Raw genomic sequence first — 26,623 nt, forward strand, 5'->3', positions numbered from 1 at the left:
CGGGGCCGCAGTCAGACGCACGCCCCCGTTCGCGCTCCGGGGCGGACTCAGCGGCGGAAGTGGTGCCGCCGCGAGATCCCCTTCCGCTCGGAGGCGCTGCAGGGGCCGCGGAGCTGACTGCGGCCGGGGCAGGAGAGCCCGGCCGAGGGCTGACATGCAGCAGGTGGGTCCAGCAGAGGTCACTGGGGCTGGGTAGTGCCACGAGAGTTGTGTAGAGGATCCCGCCTTCCTGCCCGGTGTCCGTTCTTGGTTCCGTCCGACCCCTCCCACACCCCTTCCGTCCCGGGTTCCGCCCCCTTCCTCTGCGCGGCCTCGCTTGGTCTAGCGAGGGTCGGGCACCTCTCACGCCCAGCGGCCAGCCCACGCGAGAGGTGTCCCGGGTCACCCTCCAGAGCTTCCCTGTTCACTGTGAAGGCAGAGGCGAGGGGGGCGGTATCTGGGTATTAAGGGCAGGAGTTGGATACGGGGAGGGGTCAGGGTTTCCTAATGAGGAGGATAACTACGCGTTTCGTAAATCTGAGTCTCACTGATATCCGGTCTCCCTCGACTTCCTTCGGAATGACTTTCGAATTGACATATAAAGGGCCCTTAAAGTATCTTTCTTGAGTTTTTAGAGGTGCATAACACCGGTGACATTCATTCCTAACTGCATAATTGACACATGCCCTCCTCCCATTATTTGGGGTTCCTCCGCCGTCAGCATCTCCTTATTTTCTTCCTATTACTCTGACAGTGGGAGTGCCGTTTCACATTGTCCTCTGCTCCAGCCCCTCACTCTGTACACTGAATCTGGATGGTCTCATCTACTTTCAGGGCTTCAGCTTCACACCACTTAAATACCCGAAACACGCCCAGATCTACAATTTAAGGGCAGCCCCTCTCAGGAGCCCCAGACTTGGCCATCCAGCTACCTACCAATTGGACAGCTCCACTTCAGCTGAACTCACTGTTTGAATTTGAAGGGGTCTTTCCCCCTGCAGACTCATTCTTCTCCAGCCACCCTGTTCCAGCAAAAAACCTAGGCATTATCTTAGTTTCTCTTCTCCCTCAACCCCCACATCTAAGAGGTGATGTAGCCCAGCTAACTTCCTTCTTTTCTGTTACCACCTTTGTTGATGCATTTCTCACCAGATGATTGCATTGGCTTCCCAGCAACTTCCAATCCTGGCTGCCTGCACCCATTCTCCAAACTGTAACTCTTGTGATTTATTTATTTATTAAATATGTTTTTATTGATGTTTTTAGAGAGAGAGAGAGAAACATCAATCGGTTCCCTCCTGCACTCCCCCTAATGGAGATGGAGCCTGAAACCGGAGCATGTGCCCTGACCAGGAATGGAACCAGGACCTCTCAGTCCATGGGATGACACTCAATCCACTGAGCCACACTGGCCAGGTTCTTGTGATCCTTTTAAAACACAAGTCTTACTGTGTCACTACCTTGCTTAAAACTCTTTGATGGCTTGCATGGCAAGCATTAATCCCATTACTTGTGGGAAAGGCTGAATTGCTAGCACAATTTACAGAGCTCTCTATGATCTGAGACTCTTATTTACACTCTGAGGTACAGTAATGTGGTACTTGCAGGATGCACTTGCTCACATTTTGCTATTCTGTGTTTTGGTCTTTGCGCACACCAGTCCCTCTACCTAGAAAGCCCCTTTTCTTCTTACCTGCCAGGCTACCCTCTATTTGTCCTTCAGAGTGCTCTGTTCAGGCAGCTTGGCCTCTGGATCACCTTTCCCCAACCTCCAAGCTATGTCCCTGAAGCACCCTGTCTCAATAGCATAGTGGTTGAGAATGCAGACTCCCGAATCCGGCTTCCTGGGTTCTGATACTGTTTTGTGTCCTTGATGAAGTCAGTGCTTGTTTCCTCCTTTGTAAAACGGAGATAGCAATGTGCCCACCTTACAGAATTATTGTGAGGATTAAATAAAATAATGTGTATATAGGGCTTAAAACAGTGAGCACATGAGTGCTCAATAAGTGTTATCTATTATTGTTTATATAAGAACAATATAGAGCAGTGGTTATGACTTTTCATTAAGCCTGGCTTTTTGTCAATAAGTAAAATGCTGTGGTGGAGGGCATTAGGGGTAGGAGCTGGATTTATCGAGTGAGGATTTAAGAATGAGAAAACCCAGGCCCGACGTCTCTGCTCAGTAAATGAATTTGGAAATGGACAAATGTTACATGGCAAGCATTAATCCCAGAGAAATGTGCACAAAGCTCTGAGAACCCAAGGCAGAGAAAGGTCAAGGATGGCTTCCCAGAATTGCCAACAATTAATGAGGGGGCCTTAGTGCAAGAGGATGAGTTTGCCAAAAGGAGGTGGAAACTCTGGTGGGCTCACAGAATGGAGAGCTGGTTCCTCTGAACTGAGGTCTTGGGGGAGTGGGGCTTAGCTGGGCAGGAGGGCAAAGGCAGCCTCCTTTGCTGAGATTGGGGATTCCTTTTCTTGATGGGCTATGAGGAGGTGCCACTTGGATTAGGAGCCTGCAGGTACCATGCCCTGGGGTGGTCCAGGGACCTGGTGCTAGGTCTTTGGAGGCAAGCCCCTTGGGGTAGGCTCAGTCTGTGGGCTGGGTCTGTGCTTTAGACCAGAAGCTGGACCTTTGCTCATGCTGTTTTGCCCACCTGGAATGCTCATCCTCCTTGCCTCCAGGGATAGATGCATAGATTCTTCAAGGCCTAGGTCAGATGGCTCCTCCTCCCTGTGGCTTTCCCAACCTCGTGTCCTCCAGCCTGGGTCAGATCCTCCTTTCTCTGGGAGCCCATGGTCCTTTTTGTTTGTACCTCCCTAAAAGCACTGATCACACTGTAGAGTCATTTATTATTCATCTCCCTTACCAGACCAGGGATTAGCAGTGCCTGACACATTGTAGGCTCTAGCATATGTGTGCTGCATTAATTTGGGCTCTTGCCCACCTAGACTTTTGCAGGTGAGACCAAAAATCCTGTACATTTGACCACTCATACTTGTTCCTTTGAGTGGCAGAGATTGTTAGCTCCATTTTACAGATGAGGAAGCTGAGACTTGGCAGGTGAGGTCAAGATCGCTCAGCAGGAACTTAAGAACTGTCTCCTTACTGTGGGTCAATAGCTGTGTCCTGAAACTGCCTCAGAGTCCTAGCCCCCAAAGGGGGCAGCTGCCACATCAGTGGGACAAGGGACAAGGAGGCCATCCCATCTGACCAGTTGTGTATCACAGTTGTGAACTTAATCTGGCTGGGAAGTGACTGATCCAGACTTCTGTCTCATTAGGGCTGGTACTGGGAGGAGTCTGAGTTGAACCACTACTACTCCTGCAGGGGACTTCCCTTGAGTGGGCTGATAGGACTGAGATCTTTCCCGGAAAATGACTGGCCCTTTCCAGACTGACCTTGAGAACTTCATCTCATTAGCCCCAGATTTTACCAATAAGGAGTGGGGTGGGGCCTGACTCACCAGTCCCTGAGTAGGCCAGGGTCATAGAATCACAGACCTTGGGGCATCCCGACATATAACAGGGTCTGGAGTGCAGAGGGGGCAGGAGGGCTGAGCGGATCTCAGTTTGTTAGGGTTTTCCAGTAAACTACGGTCACAAGAGGGTACAGTGATGAATGTAGTTTCTGTTTTGGCTTGACTCGTCCCTTTTCACTTCCCCAGAAGGAAGGCAGAAACGAGTCTGGCTTCGGCTTTGCAATCTCATTTGTTACTGCTGCAAGTGTCCTCTCTTTGAACTCCTTCTTGTCCAGGAAACTTCTCAAACCTTCTGTGGGTGGGGCAGAGTAGGGGCCAGTCAGCCATCTGTGCCAAGGCTGATGGCATGGGCCACTGAGACTTGAATTACAGGAGAGCCTAATATGTGCCATCCTAGGTCAGCTCCCTCAGGCCAGAGCCCGTCCTTCCATCCAGAAGTAATGTTGGGACCCTCAGTTTGGTGAGAAGTGCCATGTACTGGACATGCCTGGCCCAGGGCCCTGCCTCTAACACTGTACCTCATGGCCCCTAATAGTAATAATAGCTACTGTTAATTAGGCATAGGCACTTTGCATGTGTTATTTCTAATCCTTTTTAAAAAATATGTTTTTATAATTGATTTTTTTTAGAGAGAGAGAAACATCGATGTGAGAGAGAAGCATAGTAGGGTAGACCCAGAGACGTGGAAGTAGGACACAGACTGACAACCCTCAGAAGAGAGGGTGCTGGGGGGAGGGAAGAGATAAACCACAGAACTTAAATGCATGTACGCATAACCAATGGACATGGACAACAAAGGCGGGGATGGGGTGGGGGGGATGGGGAGGAGGATGTCAATGGGGTAAAAAAAGAGAAATATCTGTAACAAAAAAAAATATATATATATATATATATTATATATAATTCGGCCCTGGCTGGTTTGGCTCAGCGGTTGGAGCGTCGGCCTGCGGTACAGAGAGACCCGGGTTCGGTTCCCGCTAAGGGCACATACCTCGGTTGCAGTTTGTCCCCGGCCCTGGTTGGTTGTGCGGGTGGCAGCCACTCGATGTGTCCCTTCACATCGACGTTTCTCTCTCTCTCTCTTCCTCTCTCCCTCCCGCTCTATCTGAACAAAAAATGGAAAAATGTCCTCGGGTGAGGATTAAAAAAAAAAAAAAAAAAAATTTTGATTGGTTGCCTACTACATGCCTCCTACTGGGGATCAAGCCTGCAACCAGGGCATGTGCCCTGACTGGAGATTGAACCTGATTTCTGTCCATGGGATGACCCTCAATCCACTGAGCCAGTACAGCTGGGCTCTAATCCCTTTTAATAGTTTTGCGAAGTGGGCACTATACTGCTCTATCCCCATTTTATAGATGAAGAGGCTGATGTTCAGAGAGTGATTTGGTGAAGGGCACACAGCCTAATAAAGAAGGCCTTGTGCCCTGGCCAGTTTGGCTCAGTGGTTAGAGCACTGGCCCGTGGACCCAAGGGCTGTGGGTTCGATTCCCAGTGTCTCTCTCACATTGATGTTTCTCTCTCTCTCTCTCTCCTTCCCTCTCTTCTACTCTATTACAAAAAAAAAAAAAAATCAATGGAAAAATATACTCAGATGAGGATTAACAAAAAAAAAAAGGAATGTCCTTGGGTTTTTGACTCATGCCCTTTCCCCTGTTACAGGGTGGACATTACAGACACCAGTGAACTTACTGGACAAGTACATGGCCAGTGTGACCTGGTCCTCAAGTGCTTGAGGAGCAATGACTTTGAGTCTCAAGTCTGTATGTAAGGGAAATGCTGAGCCAGAGTCCTGAGCTCTGGAGTTGGGGAAGCCTGGAGGGCGAGGGAAAGCTTTGTTGAGGAGGTGACATTTGAACTGTTCTTGTCAGTCAGAATTTTTCCCCAGGAGGAGGCGGTCGGTCCAGAATGAGGGGAGTAGAGGCACTGAAGGAAGACCAGCTGTGGTATCCTGGGAGCAGTTAGTGCTCAGGAGAGATCCGGGGTAGAGGTAATACTCTCCTTCATAAGAGAGGAATTTTGGAGGTCTTGCTGAGTCCTTGACCTTTTCTCTCCAAAGAATTGAACTCACCTCCAGTCCTCTCTTTGCAAGTCCCAGGTCATGGAAGGGGAGGGGAGCAGCCACCCTGCCTGAGGGTATCCAGGAAACCAGTTTCCCTTGCCAGCTAGTGGAGGGGGTGTCTGGGCTCTGGACAGGGCAAGACAGCAGCTGGGGGTGAAATTCAGCTCCAGGAGAGGTGGATTGGACTTGGCAGGGTGTTAGTGTGTGCATGTGCACTTGTAGGGAAGGGTGTAAATAGGCCTCCAACACATTTCCTGAATACCTGCTACGAGCCTGGTACCGTTCTGGGTCCTGGGCACTCAGCGGTGGGCAGAGCACTGGGAGTCTGTTCTCATGAAGTTTGCATTCCAGTGGGAGTAGACAGGCAGCAAACACCGACCACTGAACACGTATGTCGGGTGATAAGTGCTGTGGAGAGAGAATAAGCAGGGGAAGTGGACGAAGGGTGGGACTACATAGGGAGTTTAGGGAAGGCCTCTCCAAGGGAACTTTTAAAGAGAGACCATGTGGAGGAAGGGAACGATGCAGAGTCCTAGGGAGAGGCTCCAGACGGGACAGTAGGTACAAGGACCCTCGGGTGGGAGCATGCTTGATGTGTCCAAGGAACAAAGAGGGACTCTTGTGGCTGCAGCAGAGGTTCAAGGGGAAGAGACCAGGGAAAGAGGGGGCTTGGAGGCCAGGGTGGGTTCTTTGGCCTTTCCTCTGGGTGAGCTGGAAGTTTGGGGCATTGTGGAGGTGTGGTCAGACTTTTCCTGGATTGCTCTGGCTGCTTAGTTCAGAATAGACTTGGGACAAGGACAAGGAGGTAGTCAGGAAGCTGTAGCCGGGGAGGGATGAGGTCTCAGACACGGTGATGGCGGTGGTAGTGCTGAGCAGTGGGGCAGGTGCTGGCTGGATTTTGAAGGAAGAGCCAACAGGATTTGTGCATGGTTTGGATGTAGAAGGTCCTGGCTGGGTGCTGTTAACCTCTTTGGAGTCTTTTAACATCTGCTCTCTGGCCAGCAGATTCTCTGGAGGCAGCAGCTACCTTTGGGTTTAGTGGGTCCCAGTCTAGCACAGAGGGAAGCCTGTGAGCCTTTGGGGTCAGCTCTGCCCCCATCCTGGCTGGGAGAGTGGGCAGGCCTCTTCCAGCTTCAGTCTGCTCCACTCCTCATCTTCACAGCTCCTGGTGGGGGTATGATGGGTAAAGAGGAGGTTGTCTGCAGGGTGCCACACAGGCTACTGCCAGCTGGACTTGTTTCTTCTGTGCTGGCCTGTCTGAATGGTCTGTAGGCCCCTGTAGTCTGCTGTCCTTCCTCCCTGAACCAGCTCCCTCCCAGACTGGCCAGTGGCGGGACAGGGCCAAGACCAACCTCTTCCACACTCAGAGCCTCTGCCTCTACCCACCTGTGGATTCACCATTAACCTGGGCATTTATAGGGGCAGCTTGACCCAGAAAAAACTCCAGTCCAGGCCTGAAGTCATCTCAGAGAGACAGAGCTTAGGACAATGTCTTCCTCGAGAGAAGAGACAGGATGTCGTGCTAGCTAACCCTTCCTCAGCGATCATTCTGTGTCAGGGACTTGCTTAGGCCATTATGTTTCAAAGTCATCAGTCCTGGGTCGGCTTTAGCTCAAGCGGTTACTTTATCATGGCAGACATTAAAAGTCATCAATCCTTCCCAGCTGGTGTGGCTCAGTGGTTGAGCGTTGACCCATGCACTAAGAGGTCATCGGTTTGATTCCCGGTCAGGGCACATGCCCGGGTTGTGGGCCTGATCCCCAGTGGGGGGCATGTAGGCGGTGGCCAGTCGACGTTTTCTCTCATTGATGTTTCTGTCTGTCTTTCCCTCTCCCCTCCTCTCTCTCTCTAAAATCAATAAAGAAAAAAAAAAGTCATCAGTCCTTCTAATACCTGTACGTGCTGTTGTCGTCCCCATTTTATAGGGGAGAAAACTGAGGCACAGCAAGGTTCACTAACTGTAGGTGGGAATCCAGGGTTTGAACCATCTCCTGGCTTGGAGTCTAGTTCTTTCTTCACTTATTTCTCCAGGTTTTGTGCTGAGGTAGGGACCCCACTGAGAAGCCTCTCTGGCAGTTTGGCACTAGTGCTAGTGTTTCCTGAGGGTGCAGAGCAGGGGAGGTATTGAGGGCCTGTGTCTACTGACCCAGGAGAGTGTTTGAAGAAGCCACACTGCCCAGGATGTGGGTTATTTCTGGATATAGATGAGACTTGTTCCCCTACCCCAGTGTCACAGAGCACAGCTCCGTGAAACAAAGGAGCTGGAACTTGTACAGCTCGGCCTTTCAGAGGAGATTGGAGGTGGGAAAGGGCGAGAAGACTCAGAGGTAGCAGTGGTGAATGCCTTTTGAGCACCTACTCTAGTGCTGGGGCACTGTGCCACACACTTCCCATGCATTGCTGTCTCCTCTCTTGCCCCAGACAGCCCAGGATGGAGACACGTATCCCCAACTTCCATATGTAGCCTCTGAGGCTCACACAGTGAGTGAGAGGCATTGTTGAAATTGCAGACTTGCCCTGGCCAGGAAATGCCAGCCGGGAGCTACAAGCAACTGGGTGTTGAGCTCCAGATGGCTGGAGCTTCTGACCTGGGGTGTGACTGAGGCCTGGCAAGGACCCCTTCTGTACCTCTGCTCCTTCAGAACTGCGGACATCGGGACCTGCGGGTGGCTGGGAGCTTGGAACTGCATTGGGGCCAGGTACCAGTGGGAGGGAGTAGAATCAGAGAGCAGCCCCCGCGCTCTCCCTGCTAGCCTGTGAGGGAGCCGGACAGTGCCCCCTGCCTTCCCCTTCCCCCATGTGGGAATTCACTTTGTCCTGGAGCTGGAATACCTTGGCCTTTTTATTTATTTTTATTTTATTATATTATTATTTTTTAATTTGATGAAACTTTATTTTTTAAAACATTTTTTAAAATTAATTTATTTTTATTTATTTATTTTATCCTCATTCGAGGACATTTTTCCATTTTTTTGTTCAGATAGAGTGGGAGGGAGAAAGAAAGAGAGAAACATCAACGTGAAAGGGACACATCAAGTGGCCGCCACCCGCACAACCCAACCAGGGCCAGGGACAAACTGCAACCAAGGCACGTGCCCTTAGTGAGAACCGAACCCGGGTCTCTCTGGACTGCAGGCCGATGCTCTAACCGCTGAGCCAAACCGGCCAGGGCTTTCTTTCTTTTCTTCTTCTTTTTTTTTACGCTTGTTCCATCTCAAAGCACTTGCCATATATATGTCAGCCCTAGGAGGTAGCAATTATTGTTGCCCTTTTTTTGTGGTAAAATATATGTTTAGCATTTTAACCATTTTTAAGTGTACAGTTCTGTGGCATTAAGTATAGCAGGTCCTCAAATAAATGTTGTTTGATTCAACATTGTTTCATCATAATGTTGCCCTAGGAACTTAACTCTTGTTTATATTAATTAGCCTGTGGTAAAATTAGTTTCATTATGCACAGAACCTTAAAGTCACAGAACCTTTCTAGGATGTTAAGTCTTTTATTGTTACCTTTATTTAATGCTTCTGAGGAAACCAAAGTTCAGAGTGGTGATATTTGGCCCAGATCACAGATCACACAGCTAGTTAAGGGCGGACTAAGATTTGAACCCTGATATCAGAGTCCAGTTCTCTTTCCGGGATATCAGCTGCCTGCTGTCCTCTGTGAGACCTGAGCCCCACCCAAGGCTCCTGCTGCACTGGCAGCGCTAGTGTTTCCCGGGGCCCTGGGTGGGAGGTGGGAGGGCCCTCTGCTTAGCTTTCCACCTTGCTCAGAGACCTGACCTGCCTCTTCCTCCCACCCCTCTTTCCCTTCCAACCAACGATGATAAAACTTCCAGTTTCCTCCTTCCCTCCCTCCTTCTCTCCTTCCCTCCTCTCCCTAAGCCTTAGCAGCTCGTCTTCCGCAAACACACGTTGAATGTAAAGTCTGCAGCCAACCCAGGCAGACTTCTTCACGCCACACGTGCTGCTCTACTCCTGACACCTCTGAAGGCGATCAGGAGGAGCCGTGACAGCAGGTGGTGGGCTTGGGAGGGAGGTGCTGCCCCCAGGGGGCTGGGTGGCAGCCCTGCTATCTCCAGCCTCACAGCACTTATGCCTGCCTTCCCCTCACAGGAGGGTGGGCATGGTGGCACGGAGGCCAAGCCTTGCTGTTGTACCGACCCTGCCACCATCCACCCTCCAGGGCCAGGGGCCAGAGAACAAGTGCTTTGGGGACTGCTAAGGGCAGTTTCAGGCCAAGGTGGTTTTCACCTCATAATGACAGGTGATCTGAGAGGCCTTTTGAAGTCATCTGAGTGAACTTGCCAAGGAGGTACCTCAGGGGTGACCCCAGAGTATGTAGAAAGTCTGACTTGTGGGGCTCTCTGTGGCCACCTTCTGGGGCAGAACCCATACAGTCCCATTTTTATCTGTTTTATATATTGAGGTTTCAAGTAGTTTTTTGTTTTTCTTGCTTAAAAAAGGGGGGTTTAAAAAAAAAAAAAACCACTGACCTTTTTCTTTGGTGAGGACTTGTCCACAAGTTACTAGGGATTAGTGGCTGCCCCAAGACTGGGGCTCATTCTACTACAGGCTCTCACTTATTTGCTCTCTACTTTCATGGGGGAGGGAGAGATAGAAACCCCCCTTCGACTCTGGCCAGCCCCCCCCCCCTTAAGAGCACCCATGTGCAGCTCCCACACACCCTTGCATCTGCAGCTCACAGGCTCCCCAACACCTCTGATCTCAGCCCTCCTCTGTGTCTCTCGCTTCATCAGGGATGTCTGGGTGTGTGAGTGTCAGTGCTGTTACCACTCTGTGTGCATCTCACACTCAGGCTACTGCTACCTCAGCCCTGTCCCCAGGGAGGAAGGGGGAAAGCCAGGGGAAAGACAGACAGACACAGGAGCAGGGAAGTAGGGCAGCCATAGTGCTATGCAGTGAGATAGGGAAGTGGGAGAAAGAGACAGGGTGAAGGCAGGCAGAGAAGACAAGGAGAGAGAAACAAGAGAAAACCAGAGAGAGGGAGGGAGAGACTGGTCTGATGGGGATGGAGATGGGAGGAAGACCCAGAGAGGGGGCGATGACATATGGGCAAGGAGAGGGGGTACAAAGACACAAAGAAAAGATAGAAAGGTAGTTTGTGAGACAGACAGGAAAGGGGAGAGATGGAGACAGGTCTGACAGGAGACAAGAGGGCTATTAGCGACAAGGAAATGTCAGCAGCCCTGGAGCTACGGCCGTCACAGAGAGGGATGCAGGGATGCGCTGCATGCAGTCTGGCACCAGATCTGGCTGATAGATGCTGGGGGTCCCATTGCCAGCAGCCTGTCTCCTTCTAGAGCTGGGCCCAGCTTTCCTTCAAAGGAAAGTAATACCCTCCAGATGGGCTTGCTAGGGGGACCCCAGGGTTGTGGTATTGGAGGTGGCCTTGGGCTTAGGGCTTGCGCAGAGGCCGAGGAATGGATGAGCTGGCTTGCTCAGAACCTTCTGCCGGCCACAACTGAGGGCTTGTTTTGGACCTAGTAGATGGAGGGGACTCCGGCAGGTAGTAGATACAGCAAACGTTGGAGGAAACAGCAAGTCAAGAGGAGAACTGGTTCGATCTTGCCCTCCCAGGGTCAGGGACAAATAATTAGGGCTCCCATTGCACTGGCCCCAAATCTGTCCCCTGGTGCTGGCTGGTGAGAAGACTCAGGACAACTCTTCAAGTCCTAGACACTTAGGCCCCACCACACTGAGTCAGCTCCTCTCTGGCTCTAGACTGAACCTTTTCTTCCCCTAGTCAGGAGACAGGGCCTCTTAGGGCCCCTTGCAGCAAATTGTGGAGCAGAGATCTTAGGCCTGGGGGCTACAAGGGGGTGCCCTAGGGAGGGAGTGCCCGGGCCCCTTTTGTCTCTGGGTTCATGAGATTTTCGGCCACGCAGTTACACAGGCAGGTGAGGAATGGGGAAGTCCACTCACCTCTAGGCCTTTGCTGTCGTATCTGCAGAACAGGAAGAACCATCCCGCCCCGTGTGAGCATGAAGCTCGGCCATGGCCACGGTGTTCTCTGGGCAGTGGAGCGCTGGGCCAGCCTTGGGCTTGCCCTGGGCCCGTCTGCTGCGCAGCATGTTGCTGAGGGCCAGGAGACCCTCTGGAGCATTCATTTATTCACAGTCAATTATGAAGCACCTGTTAGGTGTCAGGCATTGTGCTAGGCGCTAGGAGACAGCAGTGACCAAGTCAGGTCAAGGCCCTGCCCCCATGGAGGTTGAAGGGCTATGAACAACATCAGTTCAGATGGCGATGAGCCCACTGAAGAATGTACATACACGACACTGACTCGGGGCAGGCGGTGGGAGGCTCTGAGGAGGGCTTTTGCGCTGTCATTTGAAAGGGCTGGAAAAAACATTCCACATGGCAGTGGACAGCTTGGTCCAAGGCCCGAGGTGGGACTGGGCTGCGTGTTAAGGGACCTGAAAGAAGGCCGGGGTGGCAGTGGTAGTGAGGCGGAGGAGGTCTCAGAGGGGCATGGCAGGACCTCACCCCCAGGCCTGGACTGCAAGGGCTCGGGAGGAGGGCACTGTTCTCTTAGGACCAGTGGGAGCCCATGGAGGGTTGTAAGTGGGGAAGAGCAGGATCTGACTGTTGTGTTTAAAGGCTTTCTCTGGCTGTTGTGTGCAGCTGCGGTCGTTGCAGGGAGAGAGAGGCCCATGAGGAGCAAGTCGTAGTGCCCAGTTGAGGGACATGGTGGTGGGGCCTCAGGTGGGGGGTGGGGGTGGAGCAGAAGGGACCAAGATGTCCTCCCTCCATACCTGCAGAGCACTGAGAGACTGCTCTGGGAAGTCCCTCCCAGTTGCCATGGATTAGGGGTGGGAGGGCAGGACTGGCTACTGGGAGGGAATGTGGCTTTGTGCTTGGAAAACAAAGAACAGAGCTTGGTGCCCTCTTCTCCTGGGGGTGGGGCAGGCCAGAGGAGAGGCTGTTGACTGGACCAGAGGCTGAACCACAGGGCTGGTCTGGGCAGGAGCAAGCTGTGCCCCCAGGCACTGGGGAGGACCCCAGAGCCCTCCAAGAGTGAACAGTGGGGCTCCCGCAGGGTGGTGAGGAAGGAAGACAGAGAGAGAGGGATGCTCAAACCCCTCCAGCCTGGAAGTCAGGCTGCTGGCTGCAGGGGATTTGGGCAGAGAGGGCCCTGGGCCGCGGCTTGGGAAGAGGTGTGTGTAACCGATGTGTCTGGGAGTGAATGGGGCTCCTGGGGGCTCTGTGTGAAGGGATGAAAGAGGTTAACCAGACCCTCTGGACTCTAACATGCTTGACTTGACTGAGCCACCCTGCCTCCTCCCCCAGCTGTGCTGCTGAAGCCCCACCCTCCCTGCCTTGAGGTGGGGGCCCACCAGGATGAACAAACTGTCCAGGGATTTGGCCTGTGACTTGGAACGCAGCCTGCCAGCTGTGGCCTCCCTCAGCTCATCTCTGTCCCACAACCAGAGCCTGTCCTCACACTTCCTCCTGCCACCTCCTGAGAAGCGCCAGGCCATCTCTGATGTCCGCCGCACCTTCTGTCTTTTCGTCACCTTCGACTTGCTCTTCATCTCCCTGCTCTGGATCATTGAGCTGAACGTGAGTGTGCTCGAGGCTGTGCTGGGGGGACACCTGGGCCTCAGTTACCCCACCTGCCACACAGGAGTGTTGATTTCCAGGTAAAATGAAGAATAGGAAGAAGAGTTGTTCCCACCTTCCAGAGAAAGAATGTGGTGCTCAGAGGGGTTGAGTTACTTGCCTCAGGTCTCTCAGCAAGCGTGGAGGCAGGATTTGAACCTACCTCCTGCTCCAGAGTTCACACTCTCAATTTCTGTAAAAGGAGGAGAGACCCCAAACAGCTCTGGTTGAGCTATTGAAACCTTTGTTTTCTTTCGGCCCTACATTGCTCTCTGGTTTCACTCACTCACTCACTCATTCATTCAACAAACGTTTTTTGAGCCCCTACTGTGTTCCAGGCACTGTGCTAAAAGCAGAGGGTACAGTGGGGAGCAAACCAGTAAAAACTCCCAGTTCTCAGGGGCTCCCAGCTCTCCCTCTCCATTTTGTTCATTCTTTTTTTTAAATTATTATTTTTTAATTAATTTTTGTTACAGATGTTTCTCCTTTTTACCCCTTAGACACCCTCCTCCCAATTGGACACTCTTCTAGAACCCCCCAGTTCGGCCTCTGGGTTTGGTGAGATGCCACCTAGCAGCCTGGAGACGAAGCTGCCTGTCAGTGTCGGGGTGCACAGCCCTCCCGCTGTGTAGTGCTTGGCCAGCTGGCAGGGAGGCCTGACCTCTAGGCACTGACAGGGCAGAGCGGGGCCTGACCATGGAGGCAGGAGCTGTGGGACCAGGGCATCCCGGACTTGGTCCTGTCCCAGCTCCTCCTTTGTTTTTCTTCTGTAAGTGGGTCCGAGTTCTGGATGGCAGGTGCCCTTCCTCTAGGTTTTCAAGCTCTGGTGACAGGAAAATGATGACTTGGTGGATAGAAGCGAGGAGTCTGGAGCAGGGGCTTGCTTGAGGGTGAAGAGGACAAGTTGGTTCTGGGCATGCTGACTGGAGGGCACCTAGGGCTCTGAGGGTGGCTCTCCTTTGTGCACAGAGAGGAGCTGGCACCTTCAGCTAGATAGAGCCACAGTCACGGGGGACCTTGGGGACCATCTTACCAATAAATTGAGACCCAGCAAGGTTCAGGGCGGTTCAAAGAGTTTCCAAGGTCTTAGTATTCTCCCTTTGTAAGGTCGCATCCAACACCAAAGCAAGCACTGAATTTCATCTACATCCTTCATTCAACATATATTTTCTTGCCAGAAAAGAGTTGAAAATATTTTGATAATTTTACTTTTGAAATTACCTGGTTGTGTTGGCTGTAACCGCCCAGCAGTCATCAGGCATACGTGGGAATTCTCGCAAAGTGAGAAAACCTAACCTCCAAATTGTTTTCCTTTTTAAATTTTTTTTCTTTATTGATTTTTTAGAAAGAGAGGAAGGGAGAGGGGGAGAGAGAGAAACATCGATGAGAGAGAACATCGACTGGCTGCCTCCTGCATACCCCCCACTGGGGATCAGGCCCACAACCTGGGCATGTGCCCTGACTGGGAATCGAACCCACGACCTCTGGGTGCATGGGTCGACGCTCAACCACTGAGCCACACCAGCCGGGCCAAATTGTTTTCAGATGTAATGAAAAATTTCAGAATGCTGGATTTTAGTAATTATAACATAATTGTATAACATAATGCTTCACTTGGTAGACACTTAAAGTTTTATTAATTTTCAGTTTCGCAGTTTTATTTTTGTATTTTGGAGCGTGTATATTTTTAGTTTTCTAATAGACTGTGTATTGCCCAGTGGCTGTAAGGATCCCAGCAGGGTCTTGGGTCTTGTTGCCAGAGACTGGCAAAGCGGGGACTGGAGCCCAGCGCTCCTGAGTCCTGATGCAGTCAGCGCGGGCAGGTGCCTGGGCTGGGGGAGAGTTCTCTGTGAAGAGAAAAGGTGGAGGGCAGAGCTGTGAGGCACAGCGACTGTTAGGAGTGTGAGGGGCTGTGGAGCCCAAGAAGGAGCAGTCTGAGGAGGAAGAGAAAGGCCTGGGTGGGGTGGGGTGTCAGGCCAGGGCACGGGAGTGCCAGACTTCTTGGGGATCAGGGTAGTCTGGAGGTAGAGGCGTGTGGTGACGTGTAGGGGAGTTGAGGGGCGGATTCTAGTGTCAGTAGGGGTGCTATCCAGACTGCTGGCTCCCTGTCTCAGCCCCAGAATCACCAGGAAGCTTTATAAAGATTCCAGATGTTCAGCTTATCCTAAGATTCAGACTCAAGTGGTCTGAACATCTCTATCTTTAACCAGCCCTGCCACCCCCAAACTCAGATTATCTGCCAGAGATTAGAAGCCCTGGTCTAGGTGGTGTTGACGGGTCTTCCCCCTCAGGCTGCATTCTGGCTCTCCACACCCATCCAGGCCGCATCTCTCCTTAGCCAAGGTCTTAGGGGTCCCATCGAAGTGTGTGGGTGGCTAGGGCAGGTCTGCTTACTCTCCATGCTGTCCTCTCCAGCATTGTGATGGATTTTGCCCATTAAGCACAAACCTAATCAATTGATTCGCCACCTGGGGCTCTGTCTGACACCACTGCCCACCCTGGCCCCCGTCACCCCCAGTGGATGGTTGACTGGGAAGATGGAGCACCGAAGCGCTGGGAGGGAGATGAAATTATGTGGGGCAGGCTCCCAGCATCCTGTCTGTGAGTCCTACCCACTGATACGGGCCCAGTGCCTCCCTTGCATGGCCCTGAGGCCTCCGTGTGCTCCTGACAGGGCGGTGTGCCCACAGTCATCAGTGCTGAGCCCTGCTGGCCTGGGCTGCCTGGACGCTTGGAGGGATGGTGTTCATGCTGGGGTCCCTTGGCTGGTGGCTTAGCATCTACAGCCTGTTCCAGACCCCACCCTCCCCCTGCCTGCTCCCCATTCTGGAAGGTGAGGGGCAGCCCCAGGGACTGGTTTGCATCTTCCTCTTCCAGACCAACACAGGCATTCGGAAGAGCCTGGAGCAGGAGATCATCCACTACAACTTTAAAACTTCCTTCTTTGACATCTTTGTGAGTGACCTTAGGGTTCTGGGAGCGAAGAGGGAGCAGGGACATGACTGACTAGACTCTTTTTAACTGCAACACATATTCTAACCTAGCAGGGCGACTCTGCTCCCATCCTCAGGGAGCCCTCAGTCTTGATAAAGGTTCCTAAATGAGGTCCCACCTTCAGAGAGCCCCCAGTGGGAGGGGGAAGACAAGATTTGGGTCCAGGAAGGTCACATCCCCAAACACTGACTCAGCTGTTCTCTCCCAAGGTGTGCACACCATGTGAAGGGAACCTGGGGGCGCGGGACTGGCAGGGGAGGTCAACCTTGAGCAGGGATCGGGGCATTAGCTTGCCTGTGATGGCTCCCCCACCCCCCTCAGGTCCTGGCCTTCTTCCGCTTCTCTGGACTGCTCCTGGGTTATGCGGTACTGCGGCTCCGGCACTGGTGGGTGATTGCGGTAAGATGCCACTTTCCGGCAGCTCTGGGGCCCTGGCGGGGCTGGTGCAGGGGGTCAGATGGAGAGGACTGACTCCCCAACCTGTTTTCCCTCTCTTCTTCCTCCCTTCCCCTGGGTAGGTCACCACGCTGGTGTCCAGCGCCTTCCTCATTGTCAAGGTCATCCTCTCTCAGGTCAGTGGCTCAGGGTCTGGCTGTTCTGGTGGGCATCTGGCCTAAGAGATGGGCTTCTCCTAAGAAGGAATAATTTCTCTGATTTGGGGTGTCTGGGTTGGGGTGAGGGGGTAACCTCTCCTTTGATATTCTAAGGAATCATCTTCACTGGCTTCCCCCACTCGTCCCCCTGCAATTCCAAGAACAGAAAGTTCTTCCTCCAGCCTAACCTCAGTTTGTCCTGCTACAGAATTCATTAATCCTTCTCAGAGGCATGTGCCGCAGAGAGTCCCCGAGCAGCTGGTACCAGGAGTGGGCTATATGCCAGAGTTGGTGGTCCCAGGAGGGGGCCCTGCTCTGGGTTCGTGGTGACCTCCTGTCACCGAGCTCAGCCCCCTCTCTCCACAGCTGCTCAGCAAAGGGGCATTCGGCTACCTGCTCCCCATTGTCTCCTTTGTCCTTGCCTGGTTGGAGACCTGGTTCCTTGACTTCAAAGTCCTACCCCAGGAGGCTGAGGAGAAGCGATGTGAGTCTAGGGGTCAGGGGAGGCGGTGAGGGTCATTTCAGCCCTAAGAGAGGAGAATTTCAGGCATGAGAGCCATTTCTGAGCTGTCTGCCAACCCGAGTAGCTTCCAGGAACCTAAGAGTGAGCCCAGGGCAGGGGGACCTCAGGCTGCTGGACTGTCCTCAGTGTGGGATCGTGACTGCCATGTTTGCTCTCCCAGGGTATCTTGCTGCCCAGACCGCTGTCGCCCGAGGACCCCTACTCTTTTCTGGAGCTCTGTCCGAGGGCCAGTTCTATTCACCCCCAGAATCGTTTGCAGGTGAGGGCTGGTGGGTGGGGAACTGTCTTCAAAGAGGGGCTTTGTGAGGAGTGGGGTAGGCTGGGTCTGTTCTTTCTGCTCCTCCTGTGTTCTCCCTGGGGAACGCCAGCACCCTCTCCCACACACACTTCCATCCATATCCCCACATCCTGATTTGTACCTGACCCCACTGCCTCCCCACCTCTTCCCATTGCCACCTGTGTGTGTTTCCTGCAGGGTCTGATAATGAATCGGATGAAGAAGTTGTTGGGAAGAAAAGCCTCTCTGCCCAGGTATTTGGCTGCCCACCTTCACCCTACCTTTGGAGTGGGCACCCCAGAGAAGGGCCAGCGCTGGGCTGAGTCACGGTGGGCAGGGGCTTCCCAGCAGAGGGTAGACCTCAGCAGCTTGAATGCCAGCCAGCGCTCATTTGAGTGTCAAGCCCACTGTCTGTCAGACCCACGGGTCTGCCTCGTGCCTGGGAGCCAGGGGGCGGAAGCCCCAGCTCCTGGCCCCAGAACCTCTCAGGGCCTGGGAGACCAGCCCACACCCCATGTCTGGCTGGGTCAGGCTTCCATGGCAGATGTGTGGAGTGTCTCCAGAAGGACAAAGTGGGGTGAGGTCCCAGGCTGACCCGCTCCTGCCTTTCATCCCTGACCAGGAGCGGGAGTACATCCGCCAGGGGAGGGAGGCCACGGCTGTGGTGGACCAGATCTTGGCCCAAGAGGAGAACTGGAAATTCGAGAAGAATAATGTAAGAAACCTCTCTGCCACCTGACCCACCCATGTGTGTTGGAAGTTTTTGCTCCCTTTTCTGAGGCCTGAGAAATAAGCCCAAAGATTACATGGGTTGGAACCATATTCCTGCTCCAGGAGAGGGGGCTGGGCTGGGGTTAGCCTCTTGGCAGGAGGTCAGACTGGATTGGATGTTTCCACTGCCCCCCCACCCCCCATTATACCGCCTTCCCTCTCATCTCCCTGCTGCTCTGATTCCTAGGCTCAGCTTTGAAGGGGAAACTAGGCTTCTGCCATGTCCAGTGTTTTGTTTCATGATCAAAACAATATTAATCTAAAAAGATGGCAGAGAGCTTGGAAAACAGAGGGGAAACATCCCTGTCCCTTCCTCTGGCCAGTTCCTCTGGCAGCCGTTGTCACCTGGACAACTGTGCTCCTGTCTTTTAACTTGATATCAGAGCCCTTTCTCTCCTTATTGCTGGACATTTGTCAGAACCACTGGTTTTGGTTTTTGTTTTTTTTAATTTTCCCCCCTTTATTGATTTTAGAGATAGAGGAAGTGAGAGGGAGAGAGAGAGAAACATCAAAGTGAAAGAACATGGATTGGCCGCCTCCTGCGTGCTCCCCACTAGGGATCGGGCCCACAACCTGGGCATGTGTCCTGACGGGGAATTGAACTGGCAACCTCTTGGTGCATGGGTCGATACTCAACCACTGAGCCACACCAGCTGGGAAAGAACCACTGTTTCTTTTTGTTTGTTTGTTTGTTTGTTTTTTTATCCTCACCCAAGGACACTTTTTTTTTTGCATTTATCTTCAGACAGAGCGGGAGGGAGAGAGGGAGGAAGAGAGAGAAACATCAATGTGAGAGAGACACATCGAGTGGTTGCCATCCACACAACCCCAACAGGGGCTGGGGACAAGCTGCAACCGAGGTATGTGCCCCCAGCGGGAACCGAACCCGGGACCCTCTGGTTTGTGGGCCGACCGCTGAGCCAAACTGGCCAGGGCAGGAACCACTGATTTTTAATGGCTGATCAGATATCCCCAGACTCCTGGAGTTTTCTTCCCTGAGCTGTTAGAAACCTGAAGGACCTGTCACCTATTTCTGAGCCACCAGCCCACCCCCATGCCCTCCCTGCCCACCCACCTCCCTCCACTCTTCTGTTCCTCCCGCAGGAATATGGAGACACTGTGTACACCATTGAGGTTCCCTTTCATGGCAAGACATTCATCTTGAAGGTGAGTGAGGGATTTGGGTGTTCTGGAGTGTCCTGGAGCCTCCTGCCTCATCTGGGACTCCAGAGAGGGACTGAGGGACACTCTGGCAGATTTCTCCCCACCCAGCCCTCTGCCTGCCCTGCCCCAGACCTTCCTGCCCTGCCCTGCGGAGCTGGTGTACCAGGAGGTGATCCTGCAGCCCGAGAGGATGGTGCTATGGAACAAGACGGTGACCGCCTGCCAGGTGAGCCTAGCTAGGAGGCCTGGCCTGGCCACTCCTCAAGTGACATGGCAGGTCAGCGCAGTTGTGCCCTAGCATGAGCAGTTACCCCAGGCAGGGGACGTAGGTCATATCACTGAACTGCTCTGTGCCTCAGGTTCCCCATCTGTAAAGGGGTGATGGCAGCAGTGTTTCCTGGAGAAGGTTGAGGAAAGGGACAGAGCGCCTGGCCCAGCCCCATGACTGGGAATGCCTGTTAGTAAAGGGACCTGAGCAGGGATAGAGCAGGCTGGGCTGTGGGTTCCCCTGGCTGCACCTGCCTCACGTCTCCCCTAACGGCCCACAGATACTGCATCGAGTGGAAGACAACACCCTCATTTCCTATGACGTGTCTGCTGGGGCTGCGGGCGGCGTGGTCTCCCCCAGGTGAGTAGCCACCACATCCCTCCTCTCAGGCAGGCCTCCTGCTCCTGCATCTTGGGCTTGGAACCCCCTGACCAAACCCTTCCTCCCCCAGGGACTTTGTGAATGTCCGACGCATCGAGCGACGAAGAGACAAATACCTGTCATCAGGCATCGCTACCACCCACTGCACCAAGCCCCCAACACACAAATACGTCAGGTGAGCCTTGCCTTGCCCATGGTCATCCCAGCCAGCCCCTTCCTGGGTGGCTGTGAGGACAGGGCAGGGTACAGTATGTACAGCTGGGGACTTTCTCCTGCTGAGGTTGCCTTCCGGTCCCCTGTCCCACTGGGCTTTGCCCTTCCCGGCCCCTAGCCCTGCTAAACAGCTGCTCTGCGTGCTGAGACTGGGGGTAATGTCTGGACCCACTGGACCCTCTGTGGAGAGCAGCTCCAGGGTAGACCGGGGATGGGGCCAGCCCTGGGTGACCTGAGCAGGAGTTCCTTTCCCTGTCCTGTCCCTGTCCCACTACCTTGCCGCTCTGGAGTGCTCGGAAGGCCCGCTGAGGAAGTGGAGTCACACTGTCCCTGCAGCCTGTTGCAAGCCTGCTGCAGTTCTCCTTCTGTCTAATCTTAGCCTCTGCCCAGGTACCCCACCCTTCCCCTTCCTTCCTGGGTGCTTTGGATCAGACTGGGGCTCTGGTCCTGGCACTACCACAGACTTGCTGGGTGACAGGCAAACACATTTCCTCTCGGGCCAACTTCCTACCTATGGAGTGGGTTAAGAGTGCTCCATGGGCTGTGGGGAGATTTAATGGGGTTGGGATGTGAATAGAGCCCAGGCTCTGCCCACCTCCTGAAAGGGCACCCCCTCCTGGAAGCCACTAGCACTGCACTGCACGGCTCCCTGAATTGGGCAGGGGTGAGAAGTACCCGCCCAGCCCACCCCTCACAGCTAGAGTTGACCTAGAATCACTGGACAGGCTAGCTGAGGGCGGGAGAGTGGGCTGTGCAGCCATCTGCAAGCTGTTGTAGGAGTGTTCCAGCGTCACAGGGTGGGTGAGGGTGGACAGCTCTGGCCTCTGGTCCGGCAGGGTAGCGGTTGCTAGACCAGCAGGTCCCTTCCCTCTTCCACCCTTGTCCAGATGGGCCAAGAATGGAAGGGGGCAGGTCAGGGGCCCTGCCTGGCTCCACAGTCCCCCCAGTGGTGCCTCTCTTCTTAGGGGAGAGAATGGTCCTGGGGGCTTCATCGTGCTCAAGTCGCCTAGTAACCCCCGTGTCTGCACCTTCATCTGGATCCTGAATACAGATCTCAAGGTGAGGGTGCTGGGGCTGCAGGGCAGGCTGGGGGCGTGGAGGGGCTCTGCTGTGTGATTCCGGGGGCTCCCTGCCCTGCCTTCCACCTCCTTTCTTTCTCTCAAATTTGGGGCAGGTCTGGAGGGTTCTGTTGCCCTCACTTACTGGAGGGCCTGAGCTTCTCGTTTCATCCCTCTGACTCCAGAGGCCCTATGGAGGTTTGGCTGACTGCCAGCCTAGCCCCTCCCGGGTCTGTTTGTGTGGACGGTGCCAAGACCTGGGCACAGTATGTTCTTCCTGCCAGGGGGAGGGGGGAGGTGGGCCGAGGCTGCATTCCAGAGCTGCACCTGCATTCTGGCCCGGAGCACTCCTTGCACGCGTGTGGTTGGGGGAGGAGCCCTGCTGAGAGCGGGCTGCCCTGGAACTAATTCCTGCCTTCCCCAGGGCCGCCTGCCTCGGTACCTCATCCACCAGAGCCTCGCAGCCACCATGTTTGAATTTGCCTTTCACCTTCGGCAGCGCATCGCAGAGCTGGGGGCCCGGGCATAGCCGTGCCCCCTCGCCACCCTGAGGGCCAGGGTTCTGTCGACATAGCCTCCAGAGCCAGAGGGGCTGTGGGGCTGCCCACAGAGGACCTGGCCTCAAGCGTAGGAGGACGTTTCCTCCCATAGCAGCCCCTGGCTCCAAGCTACCATGCTTCGCTGAGCCTGAGCCGCAGCCATGAGCAGGTCGTGGGGTCAAGCGTCTGGACTCCGGGGCTCTGCCACTTAGGCAAGTGGAGTCCGTCCTGATGTTTACATGGCGTCTCTGCCTCGTGGAAGGGGAGCTCCCCTGTCCCCTGCCTAGCGAGGGGCAGGGTCTGGAATGGGAGCCTCAGGCTCAGTGGGTGAGGACCAGGGCCCTGGGCAGGATGGAGGCCAGAGCAGCCTTGTCACCAGTGTTACGGTGCGGGAGCCCCTTCACCTGCCTGCTCTCTCATCACAGTTTTTTGGAATTATTTAAAGGGTCTGGGACCTTTTCCACATGTACTTGCAGGTGGGGATGGTGGGTGCTGTCAGTGAATCCCTACCTCTCCCAGATCCTCTCCCTCCCCCCAGGGCCTCCTTGGGGACCTTTTCATTTGAGCCAGTTAAAAACAAACAAAAAAGAAAAAAGCATCCCTTCCAGCCTGACCTCTTGAGGGAAGGGGAGGCTAGCACTGTGCTGGTGGGGAAGGAGTGAGCCACCACTGTGGCCAGATACATGGCACATTCACACCCTGGAGCCAGTGGGGACTCAGTTCCTGGGACCTGCCCCCCCAACACACACACACCCTCCTAATATACACACACTTTCCAGAATGGTTCAGCTGGGCAGATGACTGGTCAGAAAAAATTGCCCCACCCCCTGCCAGACTTCCTGTGAGAGAAGGTCAAGTTAAGGTCTCCAGTCCAGGATTTGGGAGGAAGTAGGAGAGACCCAGCAGTGCCCAGAGCAGGCCCTGGCTATTTCTGGGGTCCCGTGATCAGCAGGGGGCCCGGAGGTGGGGCCTGGCCTTCCTGGTCACTGAGGCACCTCTGGGGTCTCTGCTCTGCTCACATGCCCCCTCTGCCCTGCCACACTCACCTAAGTCAGATCCTAGGCAAGAGCCAGGGTGGTGCCCCCCTCCCTCCCTGCCTGAGGCTCCCAAAGGAGCCAACTCACTCAAAGCCGGAGGGGCCCATCTTGGTCCTGGCTGCAGTGTGACCCTGAGCAAATCTGTGTCTCGGTCTCTAGTTCCTGCTTCGTGGAAATGAGATTTATTATGTCATAGGGTTATTATAAGATTAAAAGATACCGAGACTCAGGTATAGTGCCTCAGTAATCAAGAGTATGCAGTTCAGCCCTGGCCAGTTTGGCACAGCAGTTAAAGTGTCGGCCCGTGGACTGAAGGATCCTGGGTTTGATTCCTGGTCAAGGGCACATACCTGTGTTGCAGGTTCAATCCCCAGCCCTGGTCAGGGTCGGGGGGGAGGCAACCAATTGTGTCTCTCTCGCATCGATGTTTCTCTCTCTCTCACTCTCCCTTCCTTCCACTCTATCTTAAAAAAAAAAAATCAATGGAAAAATATCCTCAGGTGAGGATTAACAAAATAACTAACTAAATAAAGAGTATGTAGTTCAGCCCAGCCAGTGTGGCTCAGTGAGTTAAACGTTGTCTATGCACCAAGAGGTCACCAGTTTGATTCCCAGCCAGAGCACATGCCCAGGTTTCAAGCTCAACCGCCACTGGAGGGCATGCAAAAGGCATCTGTTCTCTCATCAGTGTTTCTCTCTCCCTCTCCCTCTCCCTCTTCCTCTAAAAACACACCAAAAAATCAATAAAAATATATTTTTAGCCCAGCCGGTTTGGCTCAGTGGTTGAGTGTCGACCCATACATCAAGAGGTCCTGGTCAGGGCACATGCCCAAGTTGTGGGCCAAATCCCCCGTGGGGGGGCATGCAGGAGGTGGCTGATCAATGTTCTCATCGATGTTTCTATCTCTCCTCCTGTCCTCTCTCTCTCTAACATCAATAAAGAAAAAAAGAAAAAAAAATATATATAAAGAGTATGCAGCCCTGGTCGGTTTGCCTCAGTGGTTGGAGTGTCGGCCTGTGGACCTGGGTTCAGTTCCTGCTAGGGGCACATGCCAAAAAAAAAAAAAAAGTATGCAGTTCTGCCCCAGGTGGGTACCAGCTGTCCCCACAAGCTCCTGGTACTCTTTGCATTGTCCACCCACATTCCTCATCACCCCCCCTCCCGTGCCCACCACCCTGTGTGCCATCTTCTTGCACCATGAGTTGCTGCTCTTGGGTGCTGGGCTGTCCCAGCAGCCATCCTGCCATCCTGCTCCCCGTGAACGAGGGCCAAGCCCTGCCCAGGTAGCACATTGGAGCTGGCAGGCCCCAGATCTCTGGTCAGCCTGTTGTGACCAGAAAGTGGGGAAAATTAAGCCCAGAAGGGGGCAGGGACTGCTCCAATGTCACATCCATTAATGGCTGATTTGAGACCCGAGCCAGATCTGCTGACTGCCACTCATCAGAGCCCCTGGATTGCCACCTCACCCCACTTCACCCCACTTGGGTACTGGAATAGAGCTGGGGGCCACTCTCACACCTACTTGCTCCACCTTGGCTGCAGGGTTTGGGAGACCACTTCTCTGACACTGGCCATAGGGAAGGAAAACACCTGGCAAGGGTTCGTGCCCAGGCCCCCAGGGGTGTTGTGGTGGCAGTGGAGAACTGGGCCTTTAGATGCAGACACCTGAGGGTGTGGCCACATTGCACTGTTCCTTCCTGTGGAGGGGCACGGTTGGGGGATGTGCCCTTGAACCCAGGCAGAGGAGAGCCATGGGGGAGGAGGGGGTTGACTGCCTGGTACAGAGCTGAGAGGGGCCTCAGTGCCTGCACTTTCCTGCTGTTTACAGACAAGCCTCTGTCCCTGGGTGAGGGGAAAGGGGTGGGGCAGAGAGTAAGTGCCAAGGTGGCACGAGGCTGGGCATGTGCCTGGTCTCACAAAGTGTCTGAGGAGTGTCAGACACCTGGAGGTGTGCTCTGAAGACCCCTGCCCCCACCAGAATGTCTTGATCTCTTCGGAAGCTGACCTTCGACTTGGGGCCAGCCAAAATCCAGGTACCCCAGCCCCCACCCTGGGCCCAACGTCCCCTATCAGAGTCTTGGCTCTTCTTATGGCATTTGACACCAGAGGGGCTGAAAATAGCCCCTGGAGGAGGAGGAGGAAGGGCTATTTAAAGGGCCTGGGAGGAGCAGAGCTGAGGGAGTGAGGCTGATCATGGCCACTTCTGAGCTGAGCTGCCAGGTGTCTGAGCAGAACTGTGAGCGCCGAGAGGCCTTCTGGGCTGAATGGAAGGATCTAACACTGTCCACACGGCCTGAGGAGGGGTGAGTGCTGGCCAGCTGGGGGTCCCTCCTCTCCTCCCCTACAGCACCCTTCCAGAGCCTTAGGAGGCCAGAGCACAAAGTTTATGGGGGTGGGGCAAGGAGAGTGCCCACCAGGCAGAGTGAGGTGGGGGTCACTCCTGCACCCAGGGGGTCCCCTTCCCAGCCTGTGAGTGGAGGGCAACAGCCCTTAGGATCTCAGTGCCCCGTCCCTTTCCCTTAGGTGCTCCCTGCATGAGGAGGATGCCCAGCGGCATGAGACCTACCACCGGCAGGGCCAGTGCCAGGTGCTGGTGCAGCGTTCCCCCTGGTTGGTGATGCGTATGGGCATCCTCGGCCAAGGGCTGCAGGAGTACCTGCTGCCTTACCAGCGGGTACTGCCACTGCCCATCTTCACCCCAACCAAGATGGGTGCAGCCAAGGAGGAGCGTGAGGATACCCCCATCCAGCTGCGGGAGCTGCTGGCACTGGAGACGGTCCTAGGTGGCCAGTGTATGGAGCGCCAGGACATGGCGGAGATCACCAAGCAGCTGCCCCCTGTGGTACCTGTCAGCAAGCCAGGCACCCTTCGTCGCTCTCTGTCCCGCTCCATGTCCCAGGAAGCACAGAGAGGCTGAAAGGGACTATGACTTCACTGTGCCCGCCCTGGGCTGGGCCCTTCCTGGCTAGGACCATGGAGGGGAGCTGCTGGCCATGGATGCTTCGTAGTTTGCCCAGAGTTGGGGGCTAGGGGAGGAGGGAGCCAGAGGCCAGGATGCCTGGGTCCCCTGAGTTCCCAAAGGGTAGGGAGCAAAGACAGTGGGCATGAAGTGTGGAGAGCTAGGGGCCAACACAGCTGAATACCCTGGCCCCAAGAGAAGGGACAACAGATGCTGATGAGGGAAAGAGGTGCCTGAGGGGCCATCCAGCTTCAGAGGACGAGAAGTGTAAGGAGATCTGGAATGCTCTGGGAAAGAGGCTCGGAGAAGACTGGAGGGAGGGGATGTGAAGAGGGCAGAGGCAGCGTAGAGCCCCCAGCACCCTGTTAGTGCTGCAATAAATGCTCAGTCATGTTCGTTTCATGTCTCTCCTTGCGGTTGTGGGGGCCAGCGCATGGGTGTCACCCTGACCCCCATGCTAACTTCTGGAAACAGGCTCTGCACCTGGACTAAATATGGCAGAGCTAGGGGTACACCCCATATTGGGGGGGTGAACAGAGCTGTAAACAGGGACTGTCTGTCCAGTTCCCCTTTGTTACTCTGACTGCTGTGCAGTCCTGGCCTCCATGGCCAGTCCCCTGGCACAGGGCAGTGCCCAGGAGGCCAGCTGGCATCAGGGTTGTTTGATCTGTTGGCAAATATGGAGGGAGCTGGCACT

General features: G+C 54.3%; 2 protein-coding genes across 4 annotated transcripts; both read left to right on the forward strand.

Annotated features, from left to right (window-relative positions):
- Positions 1 to 64: 64 nt before the first annotated feature.
- STARD3 (StAR related lipid transfer domain containing 3) lies at positions 65 to 23,310 on the forward strand. 3 transcript variants are annotated; one of them, XM_036268662.1, is made up of 15 exons: positions 65 to 163; positions 12,837 to 13,109; positions 16,026 to 16,103; positions 16,464 to 16,541; positions 16,661 to 16,714; positions 17,102 to 17,219; positions 17,419 to 17,517; positions 17,734 to 17,789; positions 18,158 to 18,250; positions 19,411 to 19,473; positions 19,601 to 19,696; positions 20,019 to 20,098; positions 20,190 to 20,294; positions 21,298 to 21,391; positions 21,815 to 23,310. In XM_036268662.1, the coding sequence occupies exons 2-15, from the start codon at positions 12,888 to 12,890 to the stop codon at positions 21,917 to 21,919; spliced, it is 1,341 nt and encodes a 446-aa protein (XP_036124555.1). In that variant the 5' UTR covers positions 65 to 163; positions 12,837 to 12,887; the 3' UTR covers positions 21,920 to 23,310. The 3 variants fall into 3 exon arrangements, with proteins under 3 accessions (XP_036124555.1, XP_036124556.1, XP_036124557.1); XM_036268663.1 differs by having other exon boundaries at positions 84 to 163; positions 12,978 to 13,109; XM_036268664.1 differs by lacking the exons at positions 21,298 to 21,391; positions 21,815 to 23,310 and adding an exon at positions 20,451 to 20,685 and having other exon boundaries at positions 85 to 163.
- A 1,819-nt stretch (positions 23,311 to 25,129) lies between these two features.
- On the forward strand, positions 25,130 to 26,322 carry LOC118634400 (titin-cap). The gene is made up of 2 exons (XM_036268896.1): positions 25,130 to 25,270; positions 25,491 to 26,322. Exons 1-2 carry the CDS (start codon positions 25,161 to 25,163, stop codon positions 25,882 to 25,884), a joined length of 504 nt encoding a protein of 167 aa, XP_036124789.1. The 5' UTR covers positions 25,130 to 25,160; the 3' UTR covers positions 25,885 to 26,322.
- Positions 26,323 to 26,623: the final 301 nt, after the last annotated feature.

This window comes from Molossus molossus, unplaced genomic scaffold, assembly GCF_014108415.1.
Source record: "Molossus molossus isolate mMolMol1 unplaced genomic scaffold, mMolMol1.p scaffold_m16_p_19, whole genome shotgun sequence".
NCBI lineage: Eukaryota > Metazoa > Chordata > Mammalia > Chiroptera > Molossidae > Molossus > Molossus molossus.

Excerpts from the sequence above, each read along its gene's own strand:
- STARD3 (XM_036268662.1), top strand. The coding sequence starts at position 12,888 with ATGAACAAACTGTCCAGGGATTTGGCCTGTGACTTGGAACGCAGCCTG. Across the intron at positions 19,697-20,018 it reads AGACGGTGACCGCCTGCCAG|ATACTGCATCGAGTGGAAGA; the intron begins GTGAGCCTAGCT and ends AACGGCCCACAG. Across the intron at positions 20,099-20,189 it reads GGCGGCGTGGTCTCCCCCAG|GGACTTTGTGAATGTCCGAC; the intron begins GTGAGTAGCCAC and ends TTCCTCCCCCAG.
- LOC118634400 (XM_036268896.1), top strand. The coding sequence starts at position 25,161 with ATGGCCACTTCTGAGCTGAGCTGCCAGGTGTCTGAGCAGAACTGTGAG. Across the intron at positions 25,271-25,490 it reads TCCACACGGCCTGAGGAGGG|GTGCTCCCTGCATGAGGAGG; the intron begins GTGAGTGCTGGC and ends CCTTTCCCTTAG.